The sequence below is a fragment of the Phoenix dactylifera genome, chromosome 10 (assembly GCF_051530095.1).
Source record: "Phoenix dactylifera cultivar Ajwa chromosome 10, Ajwa_hap1_PhDact_Kaust_v1.1, whole genome shotgun sequence".
NCBI lineage: Eukaryota > Viridiplantae > Streptophyta > Magnoliopsida > Arecales > Arecaceae > Phoenix > Phoenix dactylifera.
In genome coordinates this window covers 12,320,230-12,332,499 of record NC_143199.1, presented here as the reverse complement: position 1 = coordinate 12,332,499, position 12,270 = coordinate 12,320,230, and the positions used below count along the sequence as shown (strand labels likewise).

Genomic DNA, 12,270 nt, shown 5'->3' with positions numbered 1-12,270 from the left:
ATCTCACTCAAGAAGGCATAGGATTTCAAAAATGTGTAAACAAATAAAGATAAATAATAGTTGAAAAAGAAGTCCCACGCAGCACTCATTTGAAGCATACCTCTTTAATTGATGACTTAAAGAGCAAATTTATATCTAAAGTAAGCGTTCAAGTAATATCAGTGAGATTTTCAAGTCCCATGTAAATTAAAGAGCCAAGAAAATCGATCATTTGTAAAGTTTTACATCAATAATTCATATATCTTAAGTAACTGTTGCTGGTGGTCCAAACCGAGAACGATTGACACAGCGGTGTGAACGGGGTTCCGTCTGAGTTGTCTTGGTTGGTGTTGGTTACGCTCCACCTTCCACCGGGAAACCTGCGAGCAAGCCTCGCACCACCACTGGGGTAGTGGGGGCCCTCCGACGATCAAGTCAGAGGAGATTGGAGGAGAAGGAGAGATAATAATAGCAAGCAAGAGAGTGCTCTGGAAGATATTGCTTACCCCCCCTTCTCCCCCCAGCCGCATATATACCTGGCTGGGGGGTCTCTCAGGGGGGTTTGTCATCGTGGGACGCGATGGAGTGGCCACTGACATGGCCGTTACAGGGCGTCGTGGAGCAGCGCTGGGTACGGCCATGACAGGGCGTAGTGGAGTTCCGCTTTGTACGGCTGATACAGGAGATCGTGGAACAGCATCGGATACAGCCGTTGCAGGGAGTAGTGGAGCAGGAGGCCTCGGCGTGCCTCTGGGAAGCAGCCTGTCGTTATCAAGAGATCTCCGACTCGGGGTCGGAGTGCTGGATCAGGGGGCAGCCGACTCGGGGTCGGGCTGCGGTGCTGAGGATATCCGACTTGGGGTCGGATTGCTAGATTAAGGGGCAGCCGACTCGGGGTTGGGCTGCGAAGCCGAAGATGTCCGACTCGGGGCCGGACTGCTGGATCGAAGGGCAGCCGACTCGAGGTCGGGCTGTGGAGCCGAAGATGTCCGACTCGGGGTCGGATTGCTGGATCAAAGGACAGCCGTAGTCTTCATGGGCGCGCGTGCCGGTCACGTGGAGCATGGCGGCTTAGTTCCCCCGTAACAGTAGCCCCCCACTTCCGAGCCTGGAACCAGAAGGGGAACGGGTGAAGGGAGTGATGCTTCGAGATTGCCGCCATCCCTCGGAGAGGCGTGCGCGCTTCGAGCTCCCCGCCTTCTTTATGGCGTATGGCGGTTGTTGCTGACCCGGCAGTCTGAGGATTTCGGCGGACATCCTTCCTTAATGGTGTCGATTCGCCTTTGGGGCGCGAGCGACCCTTCTCGACTCCTCTCCGGCGCCATCGCCTGCTGATTCTCCTACCGCCTCCCTACCCCCTGCGGACGAGCCCGACGCTCCCGACCCGGGGGTTCCTCCAAGCTGACCTCTTGTACCTTTCGTTGTCCTCTTTTTTTTTGTATGTCGGCGTTTTGCCAAATTGTATGGGCCTTGGCCCTGAAACAATGAAAATTAATATAAGTCGGAGATTCCGCTCGTTGGTCGGCCAAGGCTGGCGCAAGCCGAGGCGACCGGTCGGGGCTTCAGGCTAGTCTGGTCCCGGGATGGTCATCGGGTTAGCCTGGCATCCGAGGGCCGAGCCTCGGGAGATTCCGCTCGTTGGTCGGCCAAGGCTGGCGCAAGCCAAGGCGACCGGTCGGGGCTTCAGGCTAGTCTGCTCCCGGGATGATCATCGGGTTAGCCTGGCATCCGAGGGCCGGGCCTCGGGAGATTCCGCTCGTTGGTCGGCCAAGGCTGGCGCAAGCCAAGGCGACCGGTCGGGGCTTCAGGCTAGTCTGCTCCCGGGATGATCATCGGGTTAGCCTGGCATCCGAGGGCCGAGCCTCGGGAGATTCCGCTCGTTGGTCGGCCAAGGCTGGCGCAAGCCAAGGCGACCGGTCGGGGCTTCAGGCTAGTCTGCTCCCGGGATGATCATCGGGTTAGCCTGGCATCCGAGGGCCGAGCCTCGGGAGATTCCGCTCGTTGGTCGGCCAAGGCTGGCGCAAGCCGAGGCGACCGGTCGGGGCTTCAGGCTAGTCTGCTCCCGGGATGATCATCGGGTTAGCCTGGCATCCGAGGGCCGGGCCTCGGAAGATTCCGCTCGTTGGTCGGCCAAGGCTGGCGCAAGCCAAGGCGACCGGTCGGGGCTTCAGGCTAGTCTGCTCCCGGGATGATCATCGGGTTAGCCTGGCATCCGAAGGCCGAGCCTCGGGAGATTCCGCTCGTTGGTCGGCCAAGGCTGGCGCAAGCCGAGGCGACCGGTCGGGGCTTCAGGCTAGTCTGCTCCCGGGATGATCATCGGGTTAGCCTGGCATCCGAGGGCCGTGCCTCGGAAAATTCCGCTCGTTGGCCATGCGCCTGTCGCTTGCAGCCCGACGGGGTTTCTCCGTGGCCAGCTGCGATCGTGTTTCTCCTCTTCTCCAAGCGTTGCCTGGGGAACACCAGAAGGGCATTAAACGCTAATTGATGCGTTACCTGGGAAATCGGATCGCCAGTTGCTGCTTGCGAGGAGTGTAGTTAAGCGGCCGCGATGCGCGCGTTCTTCGAGGCGGATGCGGCCTGGGCGCGAGCGGAGATATGTGGACCTAGGGGTACGTGCCACCCGGAGTGTCCTGCACAAAGAATGCGATTAAGGAGAATGACGCTTAGGAAATCGCGGGAAGATACGCCTCGAGAGCCAGAACGGCTCCGGATTCAATGCGTCCGCATTTATGGGAGCCACCCGCATCGGAACGACCGGAGGGCTGCAGTTTGGCTATAAATACAGGTGCAGGTGCGATGGAGTTTGCCAAGCCGGAGCTGTTCAAGTTGCCATGGATCGTGGACCTTCTCTCTGGCGCATGGCTGAGAGACTCCTGCCGAAGGAACGGGAGGCGCGCCCCTCGCGACTTCAGCCAACTAGCCGTTTCATCTGGGATCAGCAAGGAGGGTCTCCCCGGCGGAACTCCGCTCTAGGCGTTTCATCCGGGATCACATCTCCCCTCCTTGAAGTTCAGCCTCCCGATTGAGCTCTGCACCAGACGCCTGATCCGGGACCGCGCCTCCATATGCTCTTCCCCCTTGTATTCCCTCTCTCCCCTAACACTGGGGAGGACCGGAATATCCCTTGGAGGTGGCGTTCCTCTGGAGGCAGCGGGAGCTTCGTCGGCGGCGGCTCCTCATCCTCTTCGTGGGGCGTGGATGGCGCCTCCGGTTGGAGGCAGTGTGGACTTCTCCTTCGTCCACTTCTTCTTCATCCGCGCCGGCTCTTCGTCTCTTTCGTGAGACGTCGATGGCGCCTCCGGTTGGAAGCACCCACTTCCGACGGGATTGCAACCGCTTCAGATGGAGGTTTCGGGATCCCAGATCTTCAGCTCCTTGGAGTCTCCACCTCTTCTTTACTTTCTTTACACCCTAATTCCCCTCTGGGAATTCCTTGTAATCACACGAGCACGCCGTTGTAACCAGAAATTATTGAAATGCAAAGTGTTATACATTTTTGAACTGTCTTTCTAGCATCGTCGTTCTACTGGTAATACATCCGCAGGTTAGCGGAATTCCAGCTCCTTAGAATTTCTCGACCATCTAGGGCCTCCAACTGGTAGGAGCCAGGTCGGTTTACCCAGCGAACCTTATATGGGCCTTCCCAATTTGGCGCTAGCTTCCCACCTTCCGCAGGTCGAGATGCTTTAGCTCGCCTTAGCACCAGATCTCCGATTCTGAAAAGCTTCGGTCGGACCTTGGAGTTGTAATATCGGGCCACCCTCCGCTGATACATCGCCATCCGAACCTGCGCCATTTCCCTCGCTTCTTCCAAGAGATCCAGGTTCCCTCGGAGTTGTTCCGAATTGGCCTCGGGTCGGTGCGCGGCCACCCGAGGTGAGGGGAGTCCGAGCTCCACGGGGACAACGGCTTCCGTGCCATAGGTTAGGCTGAAAGGCGTCTCCCCGGTAGGGGTCCGATGCGTGGTCCGATACGCCCAAAGGACATTCTCGAGTTCTTCGACCCAAGCTTGCCCCGTCCGACCGATTCGCGCTTTGATTCCTTGGAGGATTGTCCGATTTGTGACCTCGGCCTCGCCGTTGGTTTGGGGATGCGACACAGATGTGAACCGATGCTCGATCCCGAACTCCTCGCAGAAGTTACGAAAATGCTTGTTGTCGAACTGTCGCCTATTATCCGAGATGAGGACCCGAGGTACCCCAAATCGGACAATGATGTTCTTCACGAACTTCCGGACTTGCACCTCCGTGATAGTGGCCAGCGGCTCTGCCTCCACCCACTTGGTGAAGTAGTCGATTGCAACAATCAAAAATTTCCGCTGAGCTGAAGCGACGGGGAATGGTCCGAGGATATCCATTCCCCACTGGGCGAAGGGCCAGGGTGCAGTGATTGGCGCCAAGGGGACGGAAGGGACTCTCTGGACGTTGGCGTGGCGCTGGCAGGCGTCGCATTTCCGTACATGATCCTTTGAGTCCTCCAACAAGGTAGGCCAATAATAGCCTTGCCTCATGATCTTGTGCGCCAAGGACCTAGCCCCCAGGTGCGATCCGCAGATGCCTTCGTGGACTTCGCTGAGGGCGTAGGCCGCTTCCGAGGGGCGGAGGCACCTTAAGAGGGGGGCGGTGAACGAGGTCCGATATAGCCTCCCTTCGTTGAGTACGTAGTGGGCGGACTTCATAACAAGTCACCGAGCTTGATCTTCGTCTTCAGGGAGGATCCCTTCGGCAAGGTAGGCGACAAGCGGGTCCATCCAAGACGGCTCCGGGTCAATCGCCATCACCGCTCCAGCCTCGCCGATGCTCGGGGCATCCAGGGTCTCCAGGTAGATCGCCCTCGACAAGTTGTGCGCGTCTGCGCTCACTAAGCGGGACAGCCTGTCGGCCCTGGCATTTTCACTTCTTGGGACCTGCTGGATGTCGACACTGCCGAGGTCGGGAATGAGTGCTTGCACCTTCCGGACGTAATTCTGCATGGTCGGGTTCCGGGCTTCGAACTCCCCACGGACCTGCCCGACCACCAGCTGGGAGTCGGTGAAGACCTTCAGGCGCCGGATGCCGAGCTCCTTGGTGAGTTTGAGTCCCGTGACTAGGGCCTCATACTCCGCCTCGTTGTTGGTCACTGAAAATCCGAACCTCAAGGCATACTCGGCTATCACTCCATCAGGGCTGGTGAGGACCAGCCCGGCCCCTCCACCTTCGGGGTTCGACGACCCATCGGTGTGAAGCGTCCAAATCGGGAGGTCGAGGCTAGGTGTTTCCGGCGACCTAGGTCCCGCCTCCTGCACCGTGCACTCAGCGAGGAAATCCGCGAGCGCCTGGGCCTTGATAGCGGGTCGGGGCTGGTAGCGGATGTCGAACTCACCAAGTTCTACTGCCCACTTCACCAGCCATCCTGCATTCTCAGGATTGCTGAGGATCTGCCGCAGCGATTGGTCGGTCAAGAGGGTGACAGAATGGGCCTGAAAATAGGGGCGAAGCCTCCTGGTCGCGGTCAGCAGCGCGAAGGCGATCTTTTCAGCCTTCGTATACCGCGTCTCGGCATCCTGTAAGACCCGGCTGATGTAGTACACAGGCTTCTGGAACTTTGCCTCTTTCCGAACCAGTACCGCACTGACTGCGGTTGGGGAGACCGCCAGATAAAGGTAGAGCATCTCCCCTTCTTGCGGCTTGGACAGCAGGGGAGGAGACGCCAAGTATTCCTTGAGCTGGTCGAATGCTGCTTGACATTCGGTCGTCCAGAGGAAGTCTTTCGGGCGTTTCAATACCTTGAAGAAAGGTTGGCAGCGTTCGGCCGACTTTGCCACAAATCGTCCGAGCGCGGCGACCCTCCCAGCGAGCTCCTGAACCTCCTTCACTTTGGTCGGAGGGGACATATCTTGGATAGCCTTGATTTTGTCAGGGTTGGCTTCGATCCCCCGCTGGTTGACAATGAAACCGAGGAACCTCCCGGCCGAAGCGCCAAAGGCGCACTTCGCTGGGTTCAGCTTCATGCGAAACTTCCGCAGGGTGGCAAAAGTCTCCTCCAGATCCGCGATGTGCTGGTCTGCATGGCGGCTCTTCACCAGCATATCGTCCACGTACACCTCCATGTTCCGGCCGATTTGCCCTTTGAAGATTTTGTTGACGAGGCGCTGGTAAGTGGCGCCAGCATTCTTCAGACCGAAGGGCATTACCTTGTAACAGTACAGCCCCCGGTCTGTTATAAAGGCAGTTTTCTCCTCGTCCTGTGGAGCCATCATTATCTGGTTGTAGCCGGAGAAGGCGTCCATGAAAGACAGCAGCTGATATCCGGAAGTCGCGTCGACCAGTTGATCTATCCGCGGAAGCGGAAAGCTATCCTTGGGGCATGCCTTGTTCAGGTCGGTGTAGTCGACGCACATCCTCCACTTTCCGCTCGCCTTCCGGACAAGTACGACATTTGCCAGCCATTCGGGGTAGCTGACCTCCCTTATGAATCCTGCCTCCAAGAGCTTGTCTACCTCCTGGTCGACCACTCGGATCCGATCCGGGGCACAGTGTCTCTTTTTCTGCTTTACTGGTCGGTGGGTTGGGTCGACGTTGAGGGCGTGAGAAATGACCTCCGGGTCGATCCCAGGTACATCGGCTGCCGACCAGGCAAATACATCGGCGTTGGCTCGGAGGAATTCCACCAACCGAGCCCGAGCTCCCGGGTCGAGATTGGTGCCGACCCGGACCGTCCGGTCCGGGCGACCTTCCTCGAGGGGAACTTCGATCACACCTTCGGCCGGCTCCCCGTGCCGCAAGGCCTCCTCGTCTCTGGCGTCGAGGGACTCGACGCTTAAGGCTTCTACGGGCTTCTTTCCTTTGAGAGTTGCTAAGAAACATTGCCTTGCGGTCGGTTGGTCACCTCGGACCTCTCCAATCCCGGCCGCCGTGGGGAACCGCATGAGCAAGTGGTACGTTGAGACCACCGCGCGAAGGGCGTTCAGTCCGGGTCGTCCGAGGATAGCGTTGTAGGCCGAGGGAACACGGACGACCAAGAACCCGAGCCGCACCGTGGCCTCTGCGGGTGCAACGCCCGCAGTCACAGGCAGCTCAACGACACCTTCGGCCGAGATAGCGTCTCCAGTGAATCCTATGAGGGGGGTGGATGTTTTGTGCAACACTTGTCGGGACAAGCTCATCTTTTGGAAGGCCTCGTAAAACAAAATATCAGCTGAGCTTCCACTATCCACAAGAACACGCCTTACATCATAGTTCGCCATAGTGAGGGAGATCACCATGGCATCATCATGGGGGGTCTGAACCCCCTTTACATCCTCATCACAAAAAGTGATTACATTTCCGACCCGCTGCCTCTTCGCGACGGCCACCCCTGATGCTTCCACCGAGCCCCCTGCGTTCCTCACGGGCCGAGAGCAGCCCCCAGTGATGGTGTGGATCACGCCCGCGACGGGTCGATTCTGCTCCCGAGGCTCCTGAGGGGCCGGGTCGGCCGGACGCGGGTCTGCGGGGGGACGTCGGTCGTTTACATATCGACCGAGACGCCCTCGGCGGATGAGAGCCTCGATCTCGTCCCGAAGCTGGAAGCAGTCTTCGGTGTCGTGGCCGTGGTCTCGGTGGTACTCACAGTACGCCCGAGAGGGCCTCCTCCCAGGGATTTTCTTCATCTGTCTCGGGACCGGAAGGTTCTCCCGCCCCTTGACCTCCATAAGGATCTGGGCCCGGGGGGCCAGGAGTGGGGTGTACCGGTTGAAGCGTCGGTGCGGAGAACGAGGGCGTGGGGCGCCGTGGTTCCTCGCCGGTGACGGGCTTCTGCGCCGATGTTGAGGCGTCGGGCTCCTCCTCTGGGGTGCCTCTTTTCGCCTTTTCTTCCCGAACTTTAGAGGGGCCTCGGCGGCCTCCTTGTTCCGGTGGGCGGCTGCCTCCTCGGCGTCTGCATACTGGTTCGCCCGAGACAACAGCTCCGGGAAGCTCCGCGGCAGGCGTTTGTCCAGGGAGAAGGTGAGTCTACCCTTCCGGAAGCCACGCTTCAGGGCTGAGAGAGCCACCTCCTGGCTCAGGTTCCGGACCTCCAATGTAGCCTTGTTGAAGCGGGTAAGGTAATCCCGCAGGCTTTCTCCCTCGTTTTGCCGGATATCAAAGAGGGAGTCGGAAACCAATCGCCGCCGGCTACTGACGGCGAAATGGCTGATGAAGAGGCGAGTGAACTGGTCAAAGGACTGGATAGAGTCAGCCTCCAGGCCGGCGAACCACGCCCTGGCTGGGCCACGGAGGGTCGCCGGGAAGGCCTTGCAGAGGAGAGGATCTGATGCTCCATGGAGGAGCATAAGAGTCCTGAAACTCTCCACGTGATCCCGCGGGTCCGCCGCCCCGTCATAGGGCTCGATCGCCGGCATTTTGAATCCCGGCGGATTTGGGGTCCGCAGGATCCTCGAGGCAAGCGCCGGTTGGGAGGAGATCTCCAAGTCGGCGAAGAGATCTTTGGAGTGGCCCTTCAGGACCTGGAGTTGTCTGTGGAGATCGTCCACCCGCCGGTCCAGGGAGCGCGACCGGTGAGTGGGAGACAAGGAGCGGCGCGAGGGGGACCGACTGGAGTGCGGGCCCCTCGAGGACTGGGGGGTCTGAGAACGCGCCCGGGTCCGCCTCTCGTACCCCGCGCAGCTTCGATGAGAAGGTCCTGGCAGAATGGACCGTGCTCGAGAACCTTCCTCGCGCCGGCGCTCCTCCCCATGGGAGAGGAAGGAGCGCGGGTTGAGGAAGACAGGTGAGCGCTCAGGGGGCAGCGGCTCCTGGGCCCGCTGTGGCGCTCGAGACATCACACCCTGCAGGTTCTGCACTGCCTCCGCGAGGGTGCGAACCTGCTGGGCTAACTGGTCGAACTGAGCGGCTTCGACCATCTGAATGGGGGGTGGAATGGTGGAGTGTTGCTGAGAATGTGTTGGAGACGCAGCGGCCTCCCGGCCAGAGGCGCGGGAGGCCCCGCGACCGGAGGCATTGGAAGCTCCACGACCACCTCGCCGTGCCATTACGATCGCTCTGAGATCAGGCCCTTCCTCTAGCGCCAACTGTTGCTGGTGGTCCAAACCGAGAACGATTGACACAGCGGTGTGAACGGGGTTCCGTCTGAGTTGTCTTGGTTGGTGTTGGTTACGCTCCACCTTCCACCGGGAAACCTGCGAGCAAGCCTCGCACCACCACTGGGGTAGTGGGGGCCCTCCGACGATCAAGTCAGAGGAGATTGGAGGAGAAGGAGAGATAATAATAGCAAGCAAGAGAGTGCTCTGGAAGATATTGCTTACCCCCCTTCTCCCCCCAGCCGCATATATACCTGGCTGGGGGGTCTCTCAGGGGGGTTTGTCATCGTGGGGCGCGATGGAGTGGCCACTGACATGGCCGTTACAGGGCGTCGTGGAGCAGCGCTGGGTACGGCCATGACAGGGCGTAGTGGAGTTCCGCTTTGTACGGCTGATACAGGAGATCGTGGAACAGCATCGGATACAGCCGTTGCAGGGAGTAGTGGAGCAGGAGGCCTCGGCGTGCCTCTGGAAAGCAGCCTGTCGTTATCAAGAGATCTCCGACTCGGGGTCGGAGTGCTGGATCAGGGGGCAGCCGACTCGGGGTCGGGCTGCGGTGCTGAGGATATCCGACTTGGGGTCGGATTGCTAGATTAAGGGGCAGCCGACTCGGGGTTGGGCTGCGAAGCCGAAGATGTCCGACTCGGGGCCGGACTGCTGGATCGAAGGGCAGCCGACTCGAGGTCGGGCTGTGGAGCCGAAGATGTCCGACTCGGGGTCGGATTGCTGGATCAAAGGACAGCCGTAGTCTTCATGGGCGCGCGTGCCGGTCACGTGGAGCATGGCGGCTTAGTTCCCCCGTAACAGTAACAATTCCAAATTTAGAATAAACTATTCGAAAAAACTTTTTTGGATCTAAAATGCAGAAAGTAATTGTTGGGAACCAAAGTTGGGCGGCCATAAGAGCAAGCCCATGCTTGGTTCAAATGGATTCAAGTGAGAGTTTTTACATGGTGAAAACTACCTTGTGTAGTTTCACAACTACCACAAACCATTAGTCTCCACAAAAGGAAGGGGATCAGAAACGGAGATATTATCAAAGCCATCTTCTCTCCTCTCTCTCATCTTCCTCTGCTATCCCTGGACCTAATAGATCCTTGGATTGTTAGAAAGAGTTTCTCTTTTAATTGTAAATGGATTCTCAACCACAAATTCATGCTACAACAAGGAAGAAGATATTCAAGAATACAAGAAGCCCAAAGCACATAATCCTAGCCAAAGAAAGGTCCTGAAAACATTAATCACGCACTTTCAAAAGGTAAGTTATCGATTTTTCCTCCCGTTGAACATTTGATTTCTATCAGCAATCATGATTGGAAGACTCCTAAGGCAAGATGACGGTGTAACCAACAGTAACAAATACAAGAGAAAGATGAGACATTGTTTACGGTACTACATTTTTTGCAACATCTCCATTTTCCATTTGGAGGAAAAAAAGCTTGAGATCAGAGCAGTATTTCTCCAATTTGGTTCATCAACGACGTATTCTAAGCCCTTGCTGCTAACCTCGAAATATGTTGAGAATTAAAACAGCATCACAGAATGGACTCAAAGAAGATAAAAATCGTTAGGGTTAGTAATTAAATAAACTTCACTGAAATTTCAAAAAACAAAAATAAGAAAAAGAAAACAACGCATGACGCAGAGAAACGGCTTAGATGCTACATCCTCTTCTCTAATAAAGTAAGATTAGAATCTCAAATTGGAAAACTTGTCCCGTAGCTTTCGATCATCACCTGGGTTTCTAGGGTTAAAGCCTCCAAATCGAATCAGGCCACGTATCCAACAAGAGATTCGCATAGCAAGAAGACCAAAAACAGATTTTTTTTTTTAATTCAAGAAAAAAATGACAAAAACAGTAGAGAAGCTTCGGATTACCTTTCAGTCAATCGATTATGACCTGCTCTCTCTGTTTTCCACCACCACGCTCTCGGAAGTATGGTAGGGCGGTGGGAGATTATATCCAAACAGAACGTGATATGGACAAACAAAACTGTGGGCTGGGACGGGCGTAATGCAGGACAGCGCGAGGTGTGGCGTCTCAATCTCTCATTCTCCGTGGATAAGCGAAACGATAACGATCACTGGGCCTTGACCGAGGACCATGGAAGGGATGACCGGGTGCGGCTCATCTGCCGCAGCTCACAGACAAGCTGGGCCTCCTCCCTATTGCCATTGGGTCTCACGGTCCAGCTGTTAGATAAAGCAGGCGATAAACGGCAATCCACGTCGTTCATCATATATGTTAAAAACAATAATTAAAAAAAAAAGAATGGGAGAGAGGGGAGTAACCCCATCGGTTCCCCGCTCCCCCGCCTATCCCCCCGGGCGGGGGATCTTAACCCATCGTCTCAGCTCCTCCGTCATCGCCTGACACCTCTTCCGAGACGCCATCCCCTCCCTGCCCTTCCTCGCCACCCTCCAAGATTCACAAAAATAGAGCATATAAATACAGAGGCAATGATTTACGAATTAAAACATTTTTCTTTCCAACTTTAGTAACACAAGAGACTTCTTCAACTAGAGCTAAATTCAATCAGTACAAACCATCACATAAAATGTCATTTCCAACCATATGAGAATTATAAAATAATTCAATCATTCCATTATAAAATTTAAAAAAAAAAATCTAGACTGATCAAGTTTTGACACAAATTAAATTCCGTCTCATCGTCATGATAGTGAGAGGAATTTTGGAAGCTTTGTTGGACCATAGCCAATGGAAATACCTTGTTTCAGGCTTTTAATGGAAAGAACTATTCCATGTTTTTTCTGCAACTTGATTCGGATCAATTATCTTTTTGACTTTGGACCAAATCTCGATCACATTTCTAGTCTGTGACAAGGCAAATCAATAATGTCACACTTAGAGTCTGTGACGAGCAAACCAATATTGTCACACTTAGAGCCTGTGATGAGCAAACCTGCTGATCCAAAGATTGATTTTGATAATCACAAAACCTTGAAGTATAATTACTAATATTTGTGTTGCAAGAAGAAAGATATTTATTTTGCAAGGAACATAACAAGTTGGAAGAATAGAAGAAGACTTCAAAAGCTTTCAAAAAGTTGAAAGAAAGCAATACTTCATTGGCCCAAGTTTCAAGTTCAAAGGATTCAAGTTGGAGGAGCAAATTCAAAGAAAGATTCAAAAAAATAGTCCTCGAGTCGACTCCTAGAAGTTCAGAGTCGACTCTGGCACTCTAGAGTTTCAAAAAACAGTGCTCGAGTCGACTCCAGGACTCTACGAGTCG

At 55.6% G+C, this 12,270-nt stretch overlaps 1 protein-coding gene across 1 annotated transcript; it reads right to left on the bottom strand.

Annotated features, from left to right (window-relative positions):
- Positions 1-376: 376 nt before the first annotated feature.
- On the bottom strand, positions 377-11,272 carry LOC113461622 (uncharacterized). The gene is made up of 2 exons (XM_088705377.2): positions 10,895-11,272; positions 377-10,514 (listed from the first exon to the last, which is right to left on the bottom strand). Exon 2 carries the CDS (start codon positions 8,966-8,968, stop codon positions 4,664-4,666), a length of 4,305 nt encoding a protein of 1,434 aa, XP_088561503.2. The 5' UTR covers positions 8,969-10,514; positions 10,895-11,272; the 3' UTR covers positions 377-4,663.
- Between the last annotated feature and the right edge of the window lie 998 nt (positions 11,273-12,270).

Bases quoted from the DNA above. Each gene is read 5' to 3' on its own strand.
- LOC113461622 (XM_088705377.2), bottom strand. From the start codon at position 8,968: ATGGCACGGCGAGGTGGTCGTGGAGCTTCCAATGCCTCCGGTCGCGGG.